This window comes from Atta colombica, unplaced genomic scaffold (assembly GCF_001594045.1).
Source record: "Atta colombica isolate Treedump-2 unplaced genomic scaffold, Acol1.0 scaffold126, whole genome shotgun sequence".
Lineage (NCBI taxonomy): Eukaryota > Metazoa > Arthropoda > Insecta > Hymenoptera > Formicidae > Atta > Atta colombica.
The window spans coordinates 5,209,000-5,235,679 of NW_017259213.1; the positions used below are offsets into that span (position 1 = coordinate 5,209,000).

Consider the following 26,680-nt stretch of genomic DNA (forward strand, 5'->3'; position numbering starts at 1 on the left):
TTCATATTTGTGGTAGAGCGCATGTTTGAATGTAAAAACTTCATGTAAACATGTCACAAAGTGAGATAATTCTAGGTTTGACCTCGTATTTTGAGAGTAGGGACCATCGAATAAATTTTCATGTGTTGAATAATTTATAAAGTATACTTACACCCTCAAAAAGTTTCTTCTTGTCGTCATAAGACCTGGTGTCGACGCGACGTTCGTACTTGGAGGCGACTTGGATTTTCGGCTGTGAATAAGCGATATGATTAATATGATGATTCTTCCTTCCACTTTCATTTTCTGATATGATAGATATTACGTACGGGATATTTGCCAGTTAAAGCCTCGGGATCGAGACCCTTTTTCAAGGCTTTGTGCCTCAGTTGTTGCTTCTGACGTTCCTTCAGTTCTTTAAGCTACAATAAAAGGGTAATATCGATTTATCAATACAGCTACAAAACAACTTGGACTATAATTAAACCCGCGTCCAGCAACTTATTTCCCAAGCGGAAACAGTCAATGTATATTTTTCGTATTTTTTTTCCTTTTTTTCTTTCTTTTTATTTTTATGAGACCCAATGGTATAAAATTATTATGAGCGCGTATAAATAAATCCATCCTTATGCAATCTTTTACTTGTAAAATTTTTTATATAATAACAATTCAAATTTTATTAAGAATGCGATAAATTTATATTGTTCAAATAAGACGAAATAATTCAATATTTTTAGAATTGTAAAAACTCACATCGTAGTCCTGACGCTTTTGTCGCTCCTCTAAATCGTACTTTTCGGTTTCAAGTTTGACTATGGCCTCCCACAATTCGGTAGCCTTACCACGGAGCTTGTCAATCGACAAACCTTCGATTTCCAACGGCTTGATGCGAATGCTAAGGGAAATTTTCTTCTCCTCCTCAAGTTGTTCTTTTGTCTTGTTACGTTCAAGTTGCGCCGACGTAAGATTACCCTAAATTCACATAAGAGAATCCTAGTTATAGAATATTCAATTGCTGCTGATAATAAAAAGAACACTCACCGAAAGATCTTTCTTAGTGATGGTAAAGTTTGGACCCTTTGCTTTGCTCTGGTCTTTCATCGCTTGCATCATAGCCTGTCGCTTCTTTTCTGATTCTTCCAAGCGCCTAAAATATAGCAAATAAATATAGAAAATAAAAATAACACGCAAATATGTATATATAAAAAATTTAATAAATATATATTTACAAGTTTAATCAATTAAACTTCTTTGAAACAACTTATATATACGAATATAATTGGTAATTCCTTCGATTTTAAATAATCTACTTTTGATAAAGTACTGGAGAAAGATCAAATTAAAATCCTAATTGACATGCATAAAATATTTACATTGTAACGATTATACAACAGTAAAGTCAAATTACTTACGTTGTTAATGATCGTAAAGATGTTACATAGAATAAATAAATTCATGATGGCAAAGAATATCATACAGCATTTTTGTGTTCGTTAGTGATGTAAATAATTTGACATTGCTGCGATTGTCATAATTGTGCGACATTAATGTCTACACATCAATCGATTAATTCTTTTTTTATCAATATTTTGTATCAAAAAAATTCTTTTTATTTACTCTATTTAATTAATTTCTTGTTTTAGTCTTAAACTAAAGATACAACTGTTTAGAAAGGAATCGATTCACAAACATTTGTTATGCATAAAATAATATACTTGTTTAGAAATCTTGCAGTCATTACGAGAGACATTAACCGGTATTCATAGTCGGTTCTTATTTAAAAGACCGTCTTGAATGAAGTCTCTTAAGATGTAGTAAACTGTTCATACAGTATCACACAGTATTAGCATCTTAATAGGCATTACGTAGACATTATTTAAGACATTATTCTCTTCAGACGATTTTCAAATAAAAATAGATTACGATTATATACCGACCATTATGACTCGTATTCATAACGTGCTTATACCTATTATATGTTACGCGTATTTAGCACGTAGTTCATGTTACATACATTATAAAATTCAAAAATAAAAGCGCGCATTTATCGATGAAATCGTGTTCTGAATATAGGCCAATAATTGTATAAACACCTACCTCCTCTTCTCTTCGATGTCACGTTGTTTTTTCTCCTCTGAAAAAAGTTTAAAAAATTGTATTAAATTTTGTTTAAAGGAGAAAATAGAGATAGACGTAAATGCATTTACCGATTTCACGTTGGCGACGTTCCTCCTCCTCCTTCTTCTTCTGAGCCAATCTCTTCTCCTCGTCTGCACGGGTGACCTTGCGCTTGGCTTGCTTCTCCTAACAGTATATTTTTTAAAATCAAATAAAATATTAAACAAGAAGATATCAAGTATAAATAAGGATCGTACCTTTAATTTCTTCAACTCTTCCTCCTCCTTGGCTCTCTGTTTTCGCCATTCCGCTATGTATTCTTTGAGCTGTTCGTCGAGGTCGCTTCTTTTCTGTTCTTGCCTCTGAATTTTTAATAATAGATTAGCCCGTAATGCGTATTTCATTGTGTTTCTTGTAACGATCATGCCAGTGCTCAATATATCTCCAATGCGATTGATAGATAGAACTAAGTGAGACGTGACTCATTAAATTGATGTCAAATCGATACAATAATTTCGCTATCAATTCAACGTTGATTCAATATCTAATTGCCGGTCATTTCTTGCTGGAATATAGTTTTCACCAATATTCAATATTACATTTCGCTTTTCCGCAAAAGATCCTTTTATTACGAAAGAAGCGCGGAAAGTTTTGGGCATTCGCACGATTGTTATTTATGAGTACCAACACTCACCTTCATAAACTCAGGATTCTCGCCAGATTCCCTGAAGGAGGCCGGAGTGAAAACAAAAGTAACTCTCTTTAAATCACGGTTGAGCTCGCTCTCTGGAAGATCTCGCGAGATCCCCCAGAACTCCATACGCGATTCTCACGTCCATATCTTCACTACTTTATTACAACTCCATCCATTCTCTCCCGTAGTGCATATTATTCAATGCCGCTCGTCGCACGTATACACACACAGACAACACATGGGCGGAACAGACAGACAGATATATGCACGGACGGATAAACAGAAAGACAGAGAAAAATAGAGCGGGACAGAGGGAGGGAGCAGAGGCGATTTGTGAAAGAAAGAAAATAAAAGACAAGAGGAAAGAAAAAGAAAGAGGCAAATAGTAAGGCGACAATGTGCAAGCATATAGAATTATAGAAAGAAGAAACCAAAGTACGCACCGCAGCGAATCATGGGAGAAGGCATTAATGAGAGTAGCAGGGAATATTCCATCCCAGGTAGAACACAGAGTCATAATAAAGTCATAGTGATATAGAACATCACCATAACGTTATTTGATACTTAAAAATGAACTTGTACATTATAGACAAATAAGGTCATGATGGTGTACTTCACAATTTTTATTATGATTTCTGAATTCTACTTGAGATGACTGTCTTGATTGAGTTATTCAGTCGTAAGGATTATGAATTCGTAAATGACTAAAAGAGCTGTCGGAGATAATAATAATGCATCGAGATGATACGCTTCAGGAGATGACAATATTGAGCATCGACTCAAAATTGTTTTTAAATAGATTTAACATAAATTCGTTTGATTTTTTTACCGAACTGGAGATCAATCTGTAGGAATTCATGGAGATGTTTGTGTCTTTGAAGAACACTCGAAGAAAAGGGTAGGATGCCGCAATCGTTATTAAATTTCGGCTTTCCTTCCTCTATTTTAAAAGGTTCCAGTAAAATTTATCATACATCTTTCTTTTTTATAATTTACATCGTAAAAGATGTCGTCGGGATGTAAGAATTGTTTATTCATGGGATCTGCGGGCAGGGGTATTGCAATTATTGCTTGCTTGCGAGTCGATAAATTATGGCGCAAAAGTCAATATAAATTAATATGGGGGATCGGACAAAATAACGAGCCTTGAGATAGAAGGACGTGTGACACATCGCTTTGACGTAATTCGAAACAAGACGTGATTATGTACAACTCGTTAATTCATTATTAATCAGAGAGACAAAACGTAAAACACGCGGGGGTGCGAAAGAGATATAAAGATTATAAAGTATGAGGAGAACATAAGGGGAGAGGAACCTCGAACACTGATAGCGATTAGACGTCATCGACAGGATTGAAATCCAGAGCGTCTTACTTACGTTATAAATTACAATCTGACTTTTGACTTAAAATGTAAAATATCGATAACATAATGTTCTCGGTATGTTCTCTAATAAGATTCGACACTTGGCGGTTAAGTTTTCGAGATTCGCGAGACAAAAATTAAAACAAATGAAAATAAAACTACGATCAGATTTTAATTTATGCAATTTCACACGATGATAAATATTAATGTTCAAACTGCAAATACACGTCTGGCTATACATGGTTCCTTATACAATGTTATTTGACAAATTCGCATGTTCGAAGATTGTGCATAAATATGTAGCACTGCAGATGCTGCATTATGTATCGAACGGCCGGCTGTTAATAAGATCACGTCGGCGCCGGGGCGTGGTACATTTTGAGCAGACGTCGGTCTCAGAATAAACCGTGTTACGTTATTGTGCATATATTTATGAGACGCCTGGCGGGCTCCCAAACGGAGCTCAAGTGTCATCGCGCATTAGTGTTATGCAATCGCGATGGAATATTCACGAACGCGATGTACATATCGGCATGCAGTAAATATATCCTTATTATTCGCAGTCGCACTACACAGGCCAACGATCGCGTTATCCGTCCCGTATCTGTAAACAAAATCTTCCCCAGCGATATAGATAGAAATTGGCAAATCTACAACGCGCCGCAACACGATTGTAATGTCGAAGCCGATTTTCTACGATCTCATTCCTGCCGCGACGAAAAATCTGAGGGTTTTTGCCGATTTTACCGACGTCAGTCAATTTCAATCGTTAATTTTATCATTCATATTCTCGGAATGCAAAGATTCAAATCGTGATTTAGTTCAAAGGGATGCAAAGATTCAAATCATGATTTATTGAATCATATAATTTAAGCTAAATCAGGTGGAAAATTGGTAAATTGTGTTTTATAAGTTCTCAAAGGAACGTGTTCCTCTTCCACTCACACACCAAATCAGGAAAATGTCAAAATGTGACTGTATTTTGCTATGAAAGTCGAAATAATCAATTTTTGTTACAAAATTGGATTCTTTATTGCGTTAAATTTCAAAATAATTTTGATTTTTTGTTGGCTTTTATGTTTTTGGGGTTGAGATGGAAACTTATAAATATCTTTTACCAATCTTCCATCCGATTTATCGCAAAACTATGTCAGTAAAAAAAAAATAATTCTTTTTGCTTTCAGAAAATTGAAGAAAAAGATACCATCTCTCTAAAGAGACTAAGATTTTAAAGATTTTTATCGAATTTAATCGACGTCGGAAAAACCAATGGGCGGAGGAGAGGGGATGTGAGAGAGCGGCCGAAGAACAGGAAAGATATATTATTGACGTGTAAACACCTCGATATATTCAACTTACTTTTGGGACGCCCTACCCCTATAAAAAAAGAAAGTACAGATTCATTAATAAGGTCGTGTGATTGGTCGTCGCTTACGTAGGACTGCACAAAGCTGCACGTAAATTATAAAAATCGGTATCGCTCATCTCCAACTTGCGCTTTCCTTTCTTTTCATATATATTTTTTTTTTTTCCGTGCAAACTAAATCCGAACCGACCGCTCGATCACGCGGATTTTGTTTGATTGCACGTTTATTGCAGAGATCACTGGTCGTTCCGCATTTATATTGCGAGCGAGTGATCAGTATGCATCGCTTGCTTTCAATTATTAAGCGGCTCGTCGTTGCTTTCTCCTCAACGGGGATCTCGTAGCACTTTTGCAAAAAAAGAAAAAGAAACGTTTCGTTGCCCATTTGCCATAATGCGGATAACAGAGGCTGATATTAAGGCGACAGATATTGTTGACAGACACGGCGGAGGACAAAGATGAGGCATGGAATAAAAGTGCGGGGTGTAAAATGTGTATACTTTTGCAACACTGCATTCTCGATAATCCTGTCAAAATGCTGAATGATCTCGATGTCTTATATGTCATACGTGAGATATATGTACATGTAATATGCGTGTACATCTGTGTACATAAAAAAGCGCGATAGCATTGCTGTTTATTTTTGTTTTGTTTTGTTTTGTTTTATTTAATCCATCGACGCAGAACATCGACACAAGACAGATGTTGAGAAGACAGTGAATACACCGGCAGAACGTATGGTATTTTAAAAGTTGAAATAGAAACAGAGAGGTGCAGAAGGTGGATGTATCAGCATTCTTTTTGAGACAATGTTACACAAAAAAGGAGAACGTCACACTAAAAAGTGTCTTTCATGTGTTGGCGCAAACAAAACCGAATAAATAGAAAATAGAAAGTGTTTTGCAGCGATCGCTCAATCACGTTCTTCTTTTATGTGTAACAATTTGACGAGAGAAAAAAAATAAAGAAAAAGAAAGACAAGGAGATAGAAATACAGAGGGAAAAGGGAAATGATAGATAGATAAATAGATAGATAGATAGATAGATAGATAGATAGAGAGAGAGAGAGAGAGAGAGAGAGAGAGAGCCAGCAAGTATATCGCTACAAAAAAATTCTATGCAAAAGTAAATGACTGCGGCAGCACAACGCGTGTGAGATGATGAAAACAAAGTAAAGAGAGAGTATAAAACAGAGAATGGACGAACAATTAAAGACTACACCGAGACAACAAGACAAGACAGCGATTAGACAGCGGGGAAGAAAAAAAAGAAACGACACTGACAACAGCGCGTGAATGTACATCATTTATTGGTCGTAAAAAAAGAGAGATAGAGAGAGACGTTCATATTGTCGTGTGCAAAACTTACTCGGTCTTCTTCTCCGGCTGCCTTCGATTTTGACATTTTTTGTATCATACCGCGCGGGTCGATTAGCCGATCGGTCGATGACGAGTGACGATTGGTATTGATTGGTTGATTGGTTGATTGATTGGTTGGTTGGTTGGTTGGTTGGTTGATTGATTGGTTGGTTTTGTGTGTTGTATGTGGAGATACACACAGACAGAGAGAGAGAGAGAGAGAGAGACAGGGAGTGAATAAACAAAAAAAAGAAAGAAGAAGACGGAGTTCATAAATCACGATCAGAAAGAGAAATCTGGCGTGTTGCGCAGCGCAAACGAGACTTCGGAAAACGATTATTCTTCATTTACGCTCCTCTCACTATCGATTCATCGTGCGTTCCGTTGCGCGTTCGTTAGCTTTAATCTAACTTGACGTTCTAATTTTACGAAAGAGGAGCATCGACAGATGATATAACGACGTTGCCAAACAGAGAGGAAGAGAAAGAGCAGCTCCGGTCTTGCTTTTCGGATCTGTATAAATCTTGCTCGATAAATCGCTGAATTCCGCACATAAACGTGAAACGCTACATCTTACAAGTACGCGTTCCTACACACAGAAAAATACATACTAAAAGCAAATAATAATTGCTTGTTTCAAGTAATTTATACGTTCATTTACATCCGCAAATCTGATAAATTTATTACTAGCATTAAATTCAAAATATATTCTAGTAAGTTTAGTACTTCAATCAAAAGTATTAAATTAAAATTAATTCAATTTGCTTATTACAAAAAGTCGTCAATCTTATATAAAGTTTCTTCGATCAAATATAAAATTTAAAATATTTAAAAAAAAAATAAATTCTTATTTTAATACATAAATAATAATGAATTTTTCTAAAATTAATAAATATATTTTATTTTCAAGAAAATATTTTTTGTTAAAGATAATCATCAAAAAAGAAAAGAAAGAAAGTAAATTGAGTAATAACTTTTTTTAGCAATAGAATGATATTTTTCTGTGTGTATTTTGTAAAAGAAAGAAAGAAAAAAAATCAAATCTATCTGCGCTTTGAACTCTTGACTGGAAACAAACTGTCAAAAACGCTTTTCATCACGAGATTGAAACGAATATTTTCGCCGCGATCGCGTCTTCGCAGTAGCTACAGCGCTCGTTACAAGCCTCTGAAACTTACTTCCTGAAATAAGAAAACGAGACAAGTCGTACGTTAGAAAAATAAGAAAGCATTTAATTAGGAAAACATATAACGAAAGTGAACACTTACACTTCCTCGACTTCCTCCTCGCTGCTGTAAAAGACAAAACGGAAAAAAGTCTAGTTTAGTCAGGGCAGAACACAATGTGCTATCGGGGCGTTTGAATGGGGTGATAAATGGGGTGAGCAGGAAGATTCACGAGGGCATCGCTTTTAAGAGTTAGGGGTTTAGGTTTTTTTCAGGATTGCTTAAAGCTCTTGCTTTTTTTCCTCTCGCGCAGATTAATTATTGTCAGTATTAAATATTATACGAACTTTATTTTGTAAAACATAAATGTGACAATAAATTTGAATATACATTTCTTTAAAGTAAATAAATATTAAAGTAAATAAATATTTATTAAAAAATATAATAGTTAAATTAAATTAATGATTTCTATATATAATAAATATTTACTTAGAACTATTCAAACAAATATTTACTAAAATTTAATATTTTTTTCAGTGTAGACGCGATAAAAATGATTTACTGAATTTTATTTTGTTTCTTCTTTATTGCGATCTGAGAGTGAATTTTCTATAACAACTAATCAAATTATATAATTTACGAGAAAATATAATTACATTGTTCTAGAAAAAATTTGAAGCGGCAATGTAAGAGAAAAAGCATTTAAAAAATAATAATTATTATGCAAGCACGTCATCGAGTGACAATTAAAAGTCGGCTGAAATGTTCGAGTTTCGCTTTGAGTGCTTATTAAGGGGTTCGTGCGTAGGTGCGATTGGAACGTGACGCACGCAGGGACGGACATCGAGACGGCAAAATTAGACGAACATGTGAAACATTAAACACGACGAGGTCACAGATCATGGGCGCTGTTTAACCTTACGTGGACGAACTTTAAACTTTGCTCGGACTTTTGATTCGTATGAAACATGATCAACGATCAGCGAGCCACGATCTTGTCTACCGCTTCGATTTCGGCATCCTATTTTTCATGTCTGGAAATTACTGACATATATCACGGCACTTCTCTCTCGCATTATTCCGAGCTACTCATCTCGGAGAGCGGCGATATCACATATTCACCCATACATCATGAAATATTTATATGAAATCATTTTTTAAAAACATTTTAATAAAAATATTTTAATAAAATACTTCAAAAATATTTTGTAAAAATTTGTAAGAAACGTTTTAAAATAATTGCATTAAAATACTTTACCAAAATAATTTAAAATTGTACAATTATTGTAAGGTCAAAAATATTCCAAAAACTCTGATTTCCTGAACATGTTTATATTTCAGAAATGCTTCATGAAAAATTTCTGAAATATTTCAAATTTTGCAATGAAATATTTCATGCTGGGTATTTTAAAGATCGTTTATTTTGAAAATTGTGCAAATATCTATTTTCTACAGAAATAAAGAAAGAAAAAAGAATAGACGGAGTCTTTTAATAGCAAGCGCGTGAATTTTTTACGTCCTCGTCGGAATTCGTAATAATAACGTTCTAAAATTGGAATTGCATCAGTTTCAAAATAAACTATTGAGAACTGCGAACGCGAACAATGCAAGGATGATAATTTATATCAATCGATGTTGGCTCGAGAGTCATGATCGATGAGCTACTTACGAGTATTGTTCCTCGTCGTCAGACATATTGGCGGCTGTTTAAAGCGCTGCAACAAAAACGAGACGTTGAAATACTAAATTGATTTACAAAACGGCGAAAAAGAGAAAGAAAGAGAGAAAGTTTTTGGACAGTGACTAAAAAAACGATATATGTTTAAGAATCGCTAATTAGATCACACTGGTCGATGGAAGTTGCGACACATTACGCGATCCTCGCGAGGAAATATTTGCGTCATTCAGATTATGGGTGCTTTTCATTTGGTGACACAAGTCAACATAAGTATTCTTCTATCTTTCTTAGCATTCAATGAATAATATAGATAGAATGGCACTTGTGTTAACTTATGTCACAAATGGAAAGCACCCTCATCACGTAACATAACACTTGTAACAATTCTTGAGTAAAATCGTCGTAAACTGAAATCTGGGTGACGTTTAACACGGCTGTCACAGTTCTTGTAATTCAACTATGCGTGTAACTTGATATCGGTACCATCTCGACGATAAGCACGTCACGATCAATTTCATGTGAACGATCTCAATCAGATCACTTGTTAACGATAGATTAAAAAAATAATGAGGATTGAAGGATAGAAAATTGGAAACCTCACCGGTTACAGATTACGTGGAAGAAGAAGAGGTCGGAAGGATCAGATGAGAGAGGAAAGCAACAAGGGTGGCAGGGGGCACCCGGAGAAAGAGGCACGAGGGGCGATGTAGAAAAATGCTTGCGCTTGGTCGAACCTTGCGTGGAAAAGGGGTATCCGGAGGAAAGCCGAAGCTGAATGGGCCGGACGGCGCGCACCGACGTTCCCAAAGTAATCCGATACTTCGAGGCGAGAAAGAGAAAATGCCAGTTTGCTAACCCTGGTCGCAAGCTCCGGCATCGCGCTCAAGCTCTATAAGGAGCCGTCCCCTTCTCTGCCATGTCGCTCTAATTTTAGTGATACAACATGCTCGTTCCCTCGTTCCGCTCGTCTTTCTTCGTCGTTTCTTCTCCTGCTGTTTCTTTACGTGGACGGAGAACATCGAAATTCATGGAGTTCGTAACACTAGACCTATGTCTATACGGAACCGTTGGGGAAGTGGGTTGCTTTCCAGTGAGAGACACAGATGGACACAGTGAATATTCTTGTTGTTTGCCAACGTTAAACAAGGACGAAATGATTCACTATGTTGTACTGTGTTCTTGCTGGAAAAAGCCCTGTGTTAAACTGTGATCAAACCATAGAGAGTGAGATTGAGATGGAATTGGAATTTAACCAATCAAAACAAAGTTTATTAAACTTGAGATTGGCTTTCTTCCTTCTGTTTGATTAAATTCCAACCCAAACTCAATCTCAGTCTCTAGCCTGATCATGACTTTGTATACTTTTGCTGGAAAAAGCAACTTTCTTCGCAAAAATATTCGCGATATATCTGTTGGATTTTTGCAACGTCGAAATATTTCTATACAGCACGGATCTTTAAGGAACGTTTTGGAGACATTTAAGTCGTAATTAAAGCTTGAGATTGAGAATTAAATTCGAATTAAATTAGAATGTAACTAATCAAAAAGTAAAATTCATTAAACTCAAGATTTCTTTTTTAAGCTTTCTTTCTTTTGATTGATTTTAAATTCAATCCAATTTCAAGCTCAATCTGATCAATGCTTTAAAAACGTTCCACGATGTCTGTCGGATGAATATGCTGTGGGATTTGCATTCACGATTCTGCAACTTAATTTAACTCGCCATTGTTATTTGTTGCGATTTAAAATAGATCGAATTCAAAATATGAAACTGTTTATTCTCTGTCGACGAAAAGTAACATCCGTCTTTTATCTACAATATCGTCCGATATATCATAAATTTTACGATTTTATGAGTTCTTTTTTAAACACAATTTTAACTTCAATAATGCGAAATAACAAAAATATTATTAAAAAAATAAGATAAAGAAAATGAAGATAATAGAATTCAAGAAGGATCACACGATGAATCCGCAAATAAAGTTGCTGAGATCATTAATTTACGTCGTAAAAGATACTTAGCAAAATAACAAAAGTACCATAAGATCTTACATCATTTACTTTTTCCACGTAATCATTCACTTGCACGTCTGCCGCAACGAAGTTCAAAAATTTTTCACTGATACGCGCAATTCTTTTCACTGAACGAGTAGGGTAACCGTTCCAATTACTGTGTCTGTCCCTATTAGTGTGCTTTTGTATTTCGGTAAGTCATAAAGAAAACTAGTACAAATAAATAAGAAAAAATATTTTTTTTTGTGAAATTATTAATATAAATAATAATATAAAATAAATATGATATCGAAGATATTTTATTTTTTGAGTATTAAAATATTTTAAATATTTTTCGAAAGATATGAGAAATTTATGTGAATCCAGTAATACGTACTGCAAGATTTTAAGTTTGTCTCTATTAATGTACCTTGTATTGGAGTTGAGAACGTTGTGTTATGAGTGAGAGTACTTTGAAATAAATATAATTGAAATAATGATTTATGTAATATTTACATAAACAATTAGTTTAAATTTATTACCTGTTTTAGTAACTATATGTTAAAATGAGTCAAATGTGGATAGGCACACAAATTGGGAGCACATTAATAGGATCATCGCCGCTTAGAGGACTCACTAATAGGGATAAAAACATGTTTTCTATTTTTATCAAAAACATTATAAAGTATTAACATTTTTGAGATTAAAGAAATATTATAAGAAAAAGAAGTAGTTGAAAAACCAATATTGAGTGCAAGCAGATAAAATGGAAGCTACAATATTTATTAATTAATTCAGTAATAAGCAAATTGGATAAAAGGCACATTAATAGGGACAGTTACCCTAGATAAAGGCGTGCTTCGTGTGGTTACGTATTCACGAGATTTCCACTGAGCGAAGAATACTGTTCACTATTCAAAAGTTCCTAGCATTAAAAATGGAAGATCCTTTTATCGAGTAATTTCACGTCTATTGATTCTTCTTTGAATAGAAAAACTCTGCTAAAATATTTGCCAAGTGATTTCGCTGTGAGCAATCGCGAATTTCTCGGCAATATAAACATTGCTGATGCGAAGGCGAATTTCCGCTAGAAAGCTTTCTCGAGTCAATTACTTCATGTCGTACCACGTCGTTTTCACATTCACAACAATCACATCGCAGGAAGAACATAGACGCGCGGTTCATCGCGAATGTTCCTCCCAGAATGAAGATTAATAAGAGAAAGCGAGGGAGTGCGCCGTTCGACAGAGATGGTGAAAAGGAAAAAAAAAGAAAGAGAAGGAAAAAAGAGAGAAAAAAATCGAGACTATCAAATACAGAATGAAAAAATGTTGAACTTACACTCGGGGTGGTGTCAATGCGTGTGGATGAGTGCTTGCGCGCGCGAGTGTGTGCGTGCGCGAGCGTGTACGTAGAGACGTATATGCGTGCGTGTAGATGGGTTTTTCACGGAGGTGACCCAACTGGGTGAAATAGCGAGAGAGAAAAGAAAGAAAGGGTGAAACCAGGGTCCCTCCACGGGAGAACGCGAGAGAAAGAGAGAAAGAGAGAAAGAGAGAAAGAAAGAGAGAGAGAAAGAAAGAGAGAGAGAGAAAGACACGCACACGCACAGGAGGAGCTTGTTCCGGTGGAATGTGGAGTCCGCGACAGCCTGAGCCGCTCTGAGGTCCGCGAAGTCATCACGGTCGGACATCAGCGGGACTCCGGGCGTCGTGCCCGCTTCGCTTTAGAGCCTCTCATTTCTTCTCTTGCCCTTCTTTCTCTCTTTCACACTCCCTTTTGTTCTATTAATAGAAACGGTGGTTCGTGCGTACACATACGCGGACTACCGGGAGTGATACGATCCTGGTTGATACTATTTTCGTGTCTTTCGCCGGCAAGTCGCACTTCCAACTCAGCTCCTGCGGCGGCGACTCCGGGTTCTCTTCCGCCGAACGGATTTGACGGATGATTGCTCCAAAGTAGGCCTGTTAGGATTTCACGCCCCCACTTTCCGATAGTTGTTGACAATGATGAACTGGCTGATCCGCGAGTCCCGTCAGATCAGCTAAAAATCTGCTCGACTACCGAGAGAAACTTTTAAAATAAAAATGACGGTACATCGAAAATTAACTCGAGATTTCTCTTCGCTACGCATATAATTGCACAAATGCAATTTATTAGTTCTAATGTATTTACTATTACAATACTTTAATTAATATAATTTATAGAATGTAATCTCTGTAGTAGGATAAATGATTCATTAGTATTTTTTTTTTAAGATATATTTCATGACGATTTATTTCGCATTAATGAAGTTGAAAAGGTTCTTAAACTTATGAAAAAATATTTTTTTACAATTGCTTTTCAATATATTTATAATATATCCAGGAGAGAATATGCAATGGCACGTTCTGAATCTAAATAAAAAAGGTGATAGAGTTTGAGCAACAAAATAGAAGCTATGATGAACGAAAGTGGATTGTTTGAGGTGTCATGGATATCCTAAATCGAGTAAGAAAGAAGAGTCTTATCACTCTTATCAGTATCATCGTTATTATTGTTGGTATCGGAAACTTAAATTCGGTACTGTAATCGCGAGGTGCCTCCTTATATGGAGAGAGGCGTATGTGGGAGATCGCGATGATGCGGTATAAAGTTGCCGGCGTACGCGAATACGATCTTGCAATGTGTCTGAGATTACTTCTCGAAGATTTAATGTAAAATTGTCCACACGATTTACGATAGGAAATGAAACACGATGCGCTTGTCCATTTCAATGACAGTCGTTGGGAAAATTACATCAAATATTCTGTAAATTCTTTATAATGGATTTATCGGGGTTTACGATATTAAAATAGCAAGAGCTGTGTGATAAAAATTACAGAGGCGAACCCAAATCAGTGAATGACAAAATGTTCAATTCAATTGCTTTATTAATGTGTTGGAATAATAAACGAGAAAGAGAGAGAGAAAGACAGAGAGAGAAGATAGGAAAAGATAGCAACAGAGTCGATGAAAATAGTGTCATAAATGTCAACGTAGAGACTATTTATTTTTTTGGCTTTAAAATATTAGGTACAATTGGTCGTTTAAATGGTCTATCCTTTCCTCCGAATCTCAGTTGACCCGATTCTTTTTTGCCACCAAAACCACCTCCTAAAAAGGTTATATAACACAGATGTTATATAAAAATTGGTAATATTTGTCAATAAAGATTGTATATATTTAATGAAAAATTGTATATATTAAACTATTGAATAGATACCAAGTCTTCTCGGCTTCCATCCTTTCAAGCTACGACCACATTCGTAATCAATAAAAATTTTATATCCTTTTAATGTGGCATCGACAGTTCGTCTTAACACTCTTTTAGCTTCCTCTTCACTTTTCATTTCCACAAAACCATATCCTTGAGAGAGTCCAGTTACTACATCTACTATCACTTTTGCCGAAATAACATCTCCATATTTGCTGAAAAACTAAACAATAACAATTTAAAGTTTATAAATAATTATATAAAGCGTATAATAAAATTGTCAAATGTATATATATATTTTTTTTAGATAACTCTATTCTCTACCTCTTTCAGATTGTAATTAGTAATTTTTGGACCAAGCCTAGCTACAAATATAGTTCTTTCCGCCTTAGATTCTAGATTGTGCGGTGGCTCATAGTGCATTATCATTGCCCTACTAACAGCCTTGTCATGAGGTTGCGTATCTGTCCCATCGATACTACCTGCTTTTAAGGGATCGTACTCTCTGGCATAAGGGCTCCAATTTTGCAACATGTTTTCGCTCTAAATAAAAATATTGAAAAATCAATCATATGATCATTTTTAATACAAATTATAAATTACTATCACTTAATATATTTAAAATTAAATATTAATTATTGTTAAATACAATATTATGCACATTAATTATTAAAATACTATTGAATTACGCTATATAACCTAAAAATATTATTTATGTTAATATATCCTATATATAGTTTAACATCAACTAACAATTTATCTGTTTTTCCAATGTTTCATTAATAAACACTCACCATGTTAATATATTTATGGCACTAAAAGCGCATTTAAATATTTAGTAAATAGATCACTCATTTGACGAGAAGTAAACAAAATAAACTGAAGCGCCAACTATGCCTTTAAAAGTGAATGTGGAACTATGTAGCATATTCATAAATTTTCTCACTGGGTAACATAGTTTCGATTTTTATATCCGCGCGAAACATAAAAAAATTATATGTATACATATCTTTATAACGTATATGTCAATATATTAAAATTATTAGTTTAATTTGTAAAACTTTATGTAATTTATACAGAAGATGTAAGACAAAATTATATAATAATTTCGACTAACAAATGCGTTGGATTATATATCGTACGTTATTTAATTAATAAATTATAAGCGCATCGCAAATAAAATTATTGCAAATAAACTATCGCGATCACAATCTTATTTCGTATAAATGACGCAAACGAAACGAATCATAATATTGTGTTTAGAAGACGGGAGACATTATAACTATAAATATACAGGGTGACTCACGTACAATTCGAACGGATCATATTCTTCTTCTAGGAAGTTCAAATTGTTCTCATTTCGTGATTCATTTACATGACTTTTGCAATTTATATATTATTGTTGAAGACTTTGTTAAATAAAATACATATATGTATAATCTTATATATGTGAGCGTTTGCATAATGTAATATTTTCAAAATATACATACACAATACATATGTAATATATTATACAAGTTATATGTATAAATAATCACACTCTAACGAAAATAAAAATCAGAGCATAAGTCGAATGTAAATATCGATATCAAGATAAAAGTTAACAATTAACTTCTAGAGGACAAAAAATTAAGATAACAAAATGTAAAAAAAGTAATATCTTTTTTCTGTTTCGTCGTCTCAATTTTCGCCTCCTAGAAATTTTATTTACGCTTTCATTTACTCTCTCCTTACATTCGACTTATTGTATCTACTCTTTATCTCTCTATTGGATTGCATTAAAAACTTTCTATCTCGCTTTTGCCAAATACTTATATAGATAAATGGATATATAGATATCTACTTCGCTTTAAATATAAATGTATACTAGTTTAGCTTTAAGGAATAAGCTTTAATATTCATACAAATTCAAATTATATGATCCATAAATTAAACAGCTGCAGGAAAAATTCAATTTTATTGAATTTCAATCAATAGAGTACTGCATGATTGTAATTTGCTGACAAATTATCCGTTTAACTGTGAATGTTTTTCATTTGCAATTCAGCATTTTGCGTGACAATAGTGAATAGAAAAATGACCCTGTTTTCACACAATCGAATGATATATTATGTCGGAATTACGTGTCTATTATTTTGTTCTAAATAAAAATTCCTGTTCTCTTGAGTTTTGTTCATTATACATCTCTGTCACAGATTCTGTAATTAAAATCCGCGTTGAATAAACAATTAAACTGCAGAAATAATGCAAGGCAATACATAAAAAGAAATATATATTGATGGTAAATATTTATTTTAAATATGCGAAAAACGACTCATCGAATCAATTCGACATCGAATTAATAATTGAAGAACTGATGATTTCGATAACGATTCATCAAATTGACGGTCATTTTTTACTGGATAGTGTAGCAAACTATTTTATGATTTCCAAGTGTTGATCTGCACGTTTGTTTGCAAAAACGTCTTACTTTAATTTTTCAAATTCATTTTTGGCGCAAATACCCAAAAACCTTAGTTCTATCGAAGCAAACAATGAATCAAATTAGTTGATCATAAAGACATTCAAAGGTTGAAGTCAATAAGATTTTCATTAATATATCTTATATTAATGAAACCTCATTGTAAACTAAATGATTTAATTTTTTCAAATTTTGATTTCTTGCTACTTTGTTACAATCATTACAACGATTTCTTTCGTATAATGTCATCAAGTTTGGATGACGTTACCGATATATTAGATCAAATCAAAGTCTAAACGCGCGCCCATCCGTTTCAATGCCAGAATAGTGTTAACAGCTTTAACCCAACGCTTTTTAATGACGTAGCGTTTCAATCGGTGTTTCTGTATCGGATTCTCCAGAGCGGCTTCCAGCCAACGATGCTCTATAAGCTTTCCCGCAGACGGTCTTTTCCTATAGCAAGAAGATTAATCAATTTCTATCCATTGTTGTGGGAGATGTATGGGTGCATGAAGTAATTGAAAACTTTCTTTCCTATGTGTAGAGTATACTGTGATTTATATTAAATATAAAATATGAACAGTGACCATTTAACAAGAATATATATTATTCCAATCGACTCTCTTGCAAATTTCGTGTAACATATTTAGTAAAAAAAATCTAGACTTAATCTACAGTGCGTTTCTTATATTTAATATTATTATACTATAATACAGAGAATATATTCAAATAATGTTATTAATAAATAAAAGTACAATATATGTGTATTAAATATAACAGTTTCCTGTGGAACTTATAAAAGTTGTAGAGAAAGAATTTTGGAACGAATAATTGCGTCATTCTTGTTATTAAAAGCGTCACGATAGATTTATTAGTTCGCAAGGGATTAAATTGAATCAAAGCGATAGAGATATCTTTTGATAAAAATTAATATACTCTGACGCATATAAAAATATTAATAATTGGAGGGTGTGTTGATGGTACACAACTATTGGAAAGTCTGCTTAGAGTATAAAGTATAACCGCGTAGACTTTATTTGTAATTCATCAGTTTTTTATCGCTCTCACAGTCTTCATTAAAGCCACCATCTCCATTATTCATTTTCATCTCTCTGTGCATAAATATCCATTAGAATCTACATATTTCGAGTTTAATTACAGAGAAATTCTATGATCTTGCACTTTCGTAACGTTTTTTCCTGAAATGTCACGAAATTGCAGGATTCTGTCTTGTTTTTAATTGTGAAAATAAGAAACGGAGATAATTCAGGTGATCATCGATGAACGTAAGCAGGCGTAAAGATATTTAAAAGTTACTGATACCTTTTATTATCCATCCCTCTTAATATATTTAAAAAATTCTTCTACATTTCTTTGTAATCTCTTTTTAAAAACTTAGTTAAATAAGAAATAAGAGTGCACTTATTTGTTATTTGTAACAGTGTTCTTTAAGACATAAATGATCGAAATGAATTCAAAGGAATTAAAAGACTATAAAATCAATTTTCAAAATAATTTTAAAAATTACAGAATTTTACATTTTCATAGATTAATTTTTATGATTCATTAAGTATATTAGTGCCCTAAGCCTTTTGACGCATAAATTTCATTTTAAGCTTCAAACCGTTCCAAAATAACATTTGCGACGAGAAAGAAGAAAGAATGGGCGCATTTAACAGACTCAACAGTTGAATAAGCGCTCGTTGCTATTAATATCTATCTTTTAGATCTAAAATTCTAATTGGATAAGTTAAAAGAATATACCAATAATAGCGAACGCTCGTTTTTCAACCGTTGAGTCCGCTGAATGTGCCAATTGTTAACGCCGCGCATTTTCCTGATACCTTTGCAACTAATCTTAGAAATTCGCAAATCTTAGAAATCATTAGAAATGCGCAATCTATAACGGGATGAATGTATTATTCAACGATATATCGTCGGCGACGTGGATGACGCGACGTCGGAAGATTTCGCTTCCTTTTGCTTCGACTGGAAATACTCCGCCAATGAATTCATCGTCTTCCTGGCGATCGTGTCGGCAGCACACCAATCCAGGCTCATAGACTTCCTGCTGACATTGCCGCTGCCATCGTTGCCGCTGCAGGATGTCGTGGTGACCTCCTCCCATTCGCCTAATAGATGCAATAGCAGGTCCTTAGCGCTGCCCGGCTCGTCCAAATTCAGATTCTTGTGTAGATCCCGCAAATTCGATATCCGTGGAACATCCCTGCTAGTTTCGCAGAAGGATCGTTTCACTCGCGATCGCCGCCAAGGTGGCGTCAAATCCATTTCCTCTGGACCAACAGAAGACCTTCTTCTGCTGATTTTTCCTCCATTGAACTTCTCTCCCATCGCCTTGGTAATCGCCGTCCGTTCAAGGGAATATTTTTGAGAATCCCTTTGTCTATCAGACGCATCGCCATCGCCGATACTCGTCCTCCTCAAGGCTACAAACACATTATTTGTATCGAAATTGTATTTGTCGAAACTACGACTACTATGAAAGGTCGTCCCGTTGAGTTTTCGCTGTCGAGTGATACTGGATAGTTTCTCCGTAATCTCGTTAGACTCTTTACTGACATGAGATGCGGTCATTTTAATGTTGCTCTTCGAGATATTATGATTATTTTCGACATCGCCAGGTTTCTTGGTAGACTGTTGTACTGCCATTGCATCTCCATTATTTTCTTCACTCGTCTGCGATCCCGTGGCGATCGAACGCAAGTGCTCGGATAGTTTGATGATCTCCTCGGCTAAAGCGATTTGACTGGCGGGATCGCGACGATTTCGCGCAGCTGTACCTTCGGAAGCTCTCCTTTCCAAGGACAAGCTGAGACTTGGTACGGGCAATAAGTGGCTAGAATTATCTCTCATGGCAGAGTCCATCATCACCCTCTCCGATTGCGTGCTGCTGCTGCGAAGACTGTCGCAGGGAGAGGGACTATGACCCCGCAGAGACATGGATTCGTCGCGATCGCGAAGCGGATTCCTTGGTAACGTGTGATACGAGTCAATCGTGTACGGACTGTCCGGGTGTTCCCGCCAACGTTCGACGAACAGTCTGAGATTGTCCTTGGTCACATCCAGCTCATCTCTATCGATAACGCTGATGACAGGACGATTCTCGATAAAAGCCATTCTTTTGACCGCCGCCAATCCCGCGATTTCCTTCTCGCTCTTCGGCTTGATTATTTTTCGAACCAACCAACGGTGCTCCCGACATTGCGCCGCCGTCATTCGCTTTCTGAAAGATTCGAAAGGCTCGTCGTGAGGAGGGTCGTGCTCTAGTCCCAGGCTCGATAGTGCGTTTCTCTTGTCACATGGAGACACGCGATTTTGCGATCCAAGGGCGAATAATTAGGACGAAAATGTATGAACGAAGAATACAATACGATGACGTAGGCTCGAATATCGTACAAAATGTGTCGTGTGCGTTATGTATTCGAATACAAAATTTTCGAAAAATTATTTGAGTGTAACTTTACATGTTGATGTCGTTGGTTTGATATTTAGACGCTTTCGAGGCGATAATATCATTTCTTAAATGCAACAAGAGTAAAATAATTACTGTATAAAGTCGGAATAATGTACATTTTGCCAATTAAAGATTCCTATACACGTTTAATTACAAAATGGAATTGCTTTTTTGTAATCTGCAGTCTGACATATTCATATATTGATACATATTCATTAAAGTAAAACATTTCGAAGAAAGATAATAATATGGAAGTCAGATTAGCCATTATAAGCACCGGTTGTTTGTGAGCCATACACACCCTCACAACGAGTGAAAGACAATAATTTAAACAGCGTAACAAAAGAAACTTCTCTGAGAGTAGCAACATAATGAGATGAAAGTATGAAAAGAAGAGATAACAAAAGAAGGAAGGAGCAAGGAAAAAGGAATTGAAAACAGAAGAATAATACAATATGTATATATACTTACTCTTTGTCTTTCACCAAAAGGCATTTTATGAAATCTTTCGCGTCCTCTGAGATCTCGGCGAAGGCCTCGTGATCAAAGTCGTACTTTGCAATGGTAACATTCGCCATTGTCTCTATATCCGTATCGCCCATGAACGGTGATAAACCAGACAATCTATAATAATTAATTAATAACATGAGCAATTGTGATCATCATGAGCATCTTTTATGATGCTGTAATATATGGGATCATAATTAACTTACAATACGTAACAAATAACACCTATGCTCCATATGTCAGTACCGAATCCAATTTGGTCAAAGTTTACGACTTCTGGAGCAACAAACTCAGGCGTACCAAACAACACTTGTAATTTTTTACTTGGATCGTATTCTCTTGCTAAACCAAAATCGATGATTTTGATTCTGTTACCTTCCTTCGTTAGGCACAAAATATTCTCCGGCTATAGAGCAGACATATATTTTAAATAATTATACAAATTTTTAATAATTATATAAATAATTAGATATAAAGAAAAGAAGAGAATATATATTATATATAGTTAATTATATTTCAATTTATAATAAACAGTTTTTAAAGAATATTTAAAAGTGTAAAAATTTAGAAATAATTTTATAATTGGCATGCAATAAATAATTATAAAAAGTAAAAGAAAGATTTACAAAGAGAGGTTATCTAATATCAATCTACAAAGTAATTCATATGCAATCCAACGACTCACTTTTAGATCGAGATGCAAGATCTTTTGACCATGCATGAATTCTATTCCTTCGCATATTTGCCGCATAAAAACAGCGCAACTGCGTTCCGTCAGTACGAAATCATCATCTATCACTCTCTCAAAGAGCTCGCCGCCGTCGATCCTTAAATGATGGAAATTTAAATGTAATCCCGCAGCGCGCGTCTCTTTCTAATCTTACACTCCCTATGTCGGTGCCTTGTCCGCGAGAAAAAAACCTACAATTCTAGAACGACATATATCTGTTTCCCCGTGTCAATGGAGTCGTACAGCTGAATCAACCGTGGATGCTGTAAGCGTCGCATAATGTCTACTTCTCTCTGCACAGCACGTCTGTCTTCCTTCTTCATGATGTTCACTACTTTCGCGGCGAGCATCAAGCCGCTTCTTTTTTCCTTGCATCGGTAAACAATTCCAAATTTTCCCCTGAAATATAGAAACCAAAGATTAATATAACAAGATAAACATCGAGTGGCTTATATACCGATATTATGTAAAAAATGAATTGAATTTCCGTTGACTGTAACATAACAAGTTTAGTATACAAAATCACGCCTTAAAACCAAATTCTTGGATAATAACAAATTACGCATAAAAAGTGATAAATACACACAGGAAGCTCTGCCAAAGTTGTACATCCGCAGTATGTCCCTGACAGCGAGGCAAAATACAACATACTTGTCACGAAGCCAAGTCAATGAATCATTAATGTTAGCATCTAATTGTAAGTCAAGTCGGATGTAATTATTGCGTCTATTAATTAAATTCTATTATTATACATTAATTATTAACATATTTCAATTATTAATTTATTAATCAATTACGTTACATAAAGAAGTTTCACGATTCGATAAAATAGAGTGGATATTGAAGATTGCTTATCTTTTAAAGAACGATATAGTTGAATCTGAACGACTCTCTACAAAATTTCCTATCAGAAGACTGTTACTTTGCTCTTTCTATTATTATCTATATTATATTCCTCGTGTTTGACATTTAATTTATGAGCGTTATTGATATCTTAAAGATAGAAAGAAGCTAAGCTAAACTCGGCGAGAATCGCGATCCAATTTCGTGGGAAAAATAAAAAAAAAATGTTCTCAGTTAGTTTCAACAATTCGAGTGCCGTTCTCTTATAAGCTCGTCTATGATTTCGAAATCGTAGCATAGGGCAAACGCTTTCATTGTCAAACCACATTCCGGCACTGGCGGGCCGGCCGAGTTCACCACCGGTGTCAAGAGCACCGGCACGCCCAAGCTCAACATCGGAACGCAGTTCGACGTGCGTACCGTTTCACTCATGGGTCGAGAGAAACGGATATTTATTTATAGACGTATCTCCCGGGTCCTTGATTGCCGATGCGAACAAGACCGCGCGTGTTCATCTTATCAGCTCGCACTGCATTCCTCAGATGTGCACCTGACAGCAACACAACACATTCCTGTAATCCTATTACTCCCTTATGATTTCGTAGAAACGGGCCATTAGCTCTAACGTTGCAGAAGATATTAAATATCCTAGGTAGCACATATCCAAAATAGGAAGATACAAGTCGTCTTGAAGACACCTAACTTTAAGACATCTTTAAGATATCTTATAAAGGATGTCTCAATATATTTTTAAGATGTCTTATGTCACGATTTTGGACATGGCGCTGTCTGGGACTCGATATTCGAATATAGAGCGAAGGTCACATAATGAAGATATTTGTATAATCTCATCAAATATTTGTATTTAGACTTTAATTAGAAATTAATCATTACCAGTGGCTATTATTTTATTCAGAGAGGATGGAGTTAAAAGAAGTGTAAGTGAATTGACTATTTTTTACGCTCTAGATCAGAAGGGTTATCGCATAGAAGAAGTATGTACTCTGAAAGTCGATAAATTAAATTAATTAAATATGTGATGTAATCTTCGTATTGATTTCTTGGAAATTCCCTTTCTTGGAATTTCAGTCACAGCGTTAAATTCCTGCTTGTATCAAGATTAATATGCATCGATTGCATCTGATTGACACGCTGTTGGCACGATATACCAGACATTCGCTGATCGACGGATTTAATCACTCACCGTCCGAGCTCCGACTGGATGTCATAATCGTCCTTGAACTCGACACCTCGGCGTACCGTCACATCTCTATATGGGAAACTGGGCTCGATCTCTGAAAACAGACGTGCGATAGTGAGAAGAATGGAATGCGGGGGTGAGTAGGTGTTTGGCATTCAATTTCATCGCCAGACGACGGTTATATCTTGAATTGTCTTTCAAATGAAAAGAGGCAGAAGATAGCTTTAAAATTCACGTGTCGTTCTCTTCGAGAGTTTTGGCGCCAACTTTTCTTTAAGACTTCATCGACAATTCTATATTCTTATCTTTTTCTTGTTAGCAAATTTTATTGTATATTTTGTAATGATTTATTTTTAGTTTTCCTAATATCTTACTTTACTATTCTTTTCCTCAAAAAAAAGTTTTATCGATTTTTTCTTCAAGCCCATTCAAACGCTCCATAAATAGACTCTAATCTTTATTTCTTATTAATATGATGTCTTTTATTTTTATTTCTATTATTTGTTTTTTTAATTATTTATGTCTATTTATTATACTTTTAATTTTGATTTTTAAAAAAGTTTTCCGCCAGCTATCTTCAATTCCACGTGGGATTAAAGATAAAAGTTAATGTTTTAACATTCTCTCCAGAATGTTCAAATTCCAACGGTCCAAACACGCGAAAATAGCTTTTATGTTTATTCAAGGCGTGGAGATTCGTCCGAGACGTGTCTCTCTCTGTATCGCTAAAATTGATTTCGTCGAGAATGCATTAGTTTTAATATGATGACATTTGGGCATTACGAACGTGATATCAAAGATCGATGCTTGGGTAACAATAACCGCCTTTTGATTTCTTGAAAGTCACGCTATTCCACCGAACGCGTTGACAGGCGCACATGTTTCGCGTACTCCACAAACATATTTTCCACATTTGAGCGAAATTGTGTGCCTAATAAAAAGAAAATAAAAATCGGAGTGTAAATTGAATATAAGAATGACAGAAGAGTAAACAAAGCTTCTAAAAGATGAATAATTGGGTGAAGTGGTTTACACTTTTTTTACATTTCCTTGTCTTAATGTTCCTATTGTACATTAAAAAAAAATTTATTAAATCTTAATATAATTCTTTAAATAGCATTAAGTAAATATTTACTTGCGATAAAGAAATATTTATTCAATAAAAAAATGATAGTTAAATCAAATTAATGATTTTTGCATCAAATAATATGTTTACATTTAGTAAATATTTAATTAGAATTATTCAAATAAATATTTATTAAAATTTAATAATTTTTTTTTAGTGTACAAGCTTTGTTTACGCTTTTATCGCTCTTTCCTTACATTCAACTTACGCTCTAATTTTTATTTTCGCCAGGGTATACATTGCCAGGGTATACATTGCTGAAAATTCTGTTATATGTAACATGAGTAATAAATTTTCAGTATTGGCAGGGTATATCGTATAACATGGCCCAAAAAAATCTTTTCCCCTTTTCCATTACTCTAATATTGTTATTCGGTAAAAATAATTATTTTCTGATTTTTTATCCTCTTCTCTTACCTCCCACTGGGTCTGATTCGTCCACGCGGATCATGTTCCTCGAGCGATTTCACGACGAATCGGCCGCCGTCGGCCGTTGGCTGCCGTTCTCTCGTTTTCCTAGGGAACAGAAAGAAGGAGAGCAACAGTGAACTTTCTCCGCGATTTCTTCCTGTTTCTCTTTCACTTTCTTTCTTTTTCTTATCCTCCTTTGCTCGCAAAAATGAAAATCGCGGAAAAAAAGGAAATTTCGTGTGGATTTTACACTCGCGCGCGATCCCTCGATCGATCCACCGCGAGCTACGGACGATTATGAACTATCTCGATCGCAGCGGCTGTTTCGTGTCGCGCAGACCAAGACGGTGGTCTCTTCTTCTTCCCCGGCTCAGACGGATTTAGATTTTCGGCGGACGCCGTGAATTCTGCTGGTCGATCACGTGGTCCTGTAACCCTCAACGATTTTGAAGTGGGGATAAAATAGCTAATATCACTCTCTTTCCTCTTCTCTCTCTACCTGTTCTTCTCTTCATCCTCTCCAATCATATAGATTCACAATTATTCCCAATCCCGACTGTTGAGATGTAAAGCTCAAGGGTACAATCGTATGCTGATATCAAAATTGTCATACATTAACGAAAGTTACATATCTAGGAGGGAAAAAGAAACGCTATACACAGTTTGAAAAGAAATTGCCTCGAAAATTGTCTCGGAAATTCAAAATGCTGTCTGACCTGTTTAGAGTGTGCCTGAAATAAATCACCAAATCGCCGTTAGTCTCTACGACATTATTATACAGTCGGTCTTCTTATATTTCTTATATCTCGATGTCAATACTATACTTCTTCATGTTATAATGATAAATTCATAAATTTCAATTAATAAAAGTATCTTTTTTTGGACGATTGACTTCAGATTCCTTTTCGATCTGGAAATGATGAAATTCGTATTCTAAATTTCATTGATTTATTATGTATATATATATATAT

The 26,680-nt window shown here is 35.0% G+C and overlaps 3 protein-coding genes across 11 annotated transcripts in view; all 3 read right to left on the reverse strand.

The window, feature by feature from the left end:
* LOC108695191 (troponin T) overlaps window positions 1-13,416 on the reverse strand; it is a 15,481-nt gene extending 2,065 nt beyond the window's left edge. The window contains exons 1-11 of one of the 6 annotated variants that reach the window (XM_018204973.1): window positions 13,059-13,409; window positions 9,717-9,762; window positions 5,517-5,534; window positions 2,792-2,822; window positions 2,355-2,459; window positions 2,187-2,283; window positions 2,077-2,113; window positions 1,021-1,126; window positions 733-951; window positions 309-401; window positions 152-232 (exon numbers count right to left, since the gene is read on the reverse strand). In XM_018204973.1, coding sequence (XP_018060462.1) covers window positions 152-232; window positions 309-401; window positions 733-951; window positions 1,021-1,126; window positions 2,077-2,113; window positions 2,187-2,283; window positions 2,355-2,459; window positions 2,792-2,822; window positions 5,517-5,534; window positions 9,717-9,742 — 813 coding nt within the window. In that variant the 5' untranslated portion in view covers window positions 9,743-9,762; window positions 13,059-13,409. Of the gene's footprint in view, window positions 1-151; window positions 233-308; window positions 402-732; window positions 952-1,020; window positions 1,127-2,076; window positions 2,114-2,186; window positions 2,284-2,354; window positions 2,460-2,791; window positions 2,974-5,516; window positions 5,535-9,716; window positions 9,763-10,459; window positions 10,621-13,058 lie in introns of those variants that run through there. The other 5 variants (XM_018204971.1, XM_018204972.1, XM_018204969.1 and 2 more) reach the window with 5 other exon arrangements.
* A 1,205-nt stretch (window positions 13,417-14,621) lies between these two features.
* On the reverse strand, window positions 14,622-16,400 carry LOC108684105 (U11/U12 small nuclear ribonucleoprotein 35 kDa protein-like). Of its 3 annotated transcripts, none has more exons than XM_018188202.1 (4): window positions 16,266-16,400; window positions 15,280-15,498; window positions 14,965-15,178; window positions 14,622-14,855 (listed from the first exon to the last, which is right to left on the reverse strand). In XM_018188202.1, the coding sequence occupies exons 2-4, from the start codon at window positions 15,487-15,489 to the stop codon at window positions 14,749-14,751; spliced, it is 531 nt and encodes a 176-aa protein (XP_018043691.1). In that variant the 5' UTR covers window positions 15,490-15,498; window positions 16,266-16,400; the 3' UTR covers window positions 14,622-14,748. The 3 variants fall into 3 exon arrangements, with proteins under 3 accessions (XP_018043691.1, XP_018043689.1, XP_018043690.1); XM_018188200.1 differs by lacking the exon at window positions 16,266-16,400 and adding an exon at window positions 15,750-15,834; XM_018188201.1 differs by lacking the exon at window positions 16,266-16,400 and adding an exon at window positions 15,709-15,759.
* Window positions 16,401-19,000: 2,600 nt separating this feature from the next.
* On the reverse strand, window positions 19,001-26,075 carry LOC108684104 (calcium/calmodulin-dependent protein kinase type IV-like). Of its 2 annotated transcripts, XM_018188197.1 has the most exons (7): window positions 25,716-26,075; window positions 24,176-24,266; window positions 22,324-22,527; window positions 22,084-22,225; window positions 21,605-21,804; window positions 21,363-21,515; window positions 19,001-20,660 (listed from the first exon to the last, which is right to left on the reverse strand). In XM_018188197.1, exons 1-7 carry the CDS (start codon window positions 25,747-25,749, stop codon window positions 19,340-19,342), a joined length of 2,145 nt encoding a protein of 714 aa, XP_018043686.1. In that variant the 5' UTR covers window positions 25,750-26,075; the 3' UTR covers window positions 19,001-19,339. The 2 variants fall into 2 exon arrangements, with proteins under 2 accessions (XP_018043686.1, XP_018043687.1); XM_018188198.1 differs by lacking the exons at window positions 24,176-24,266; window positions 25,716-26,075 and adding an exon at window positions 22,715-22,808.
* Between the last annotated feature and the right edge of the window lie 605 nt (window positions 26,076-26,680).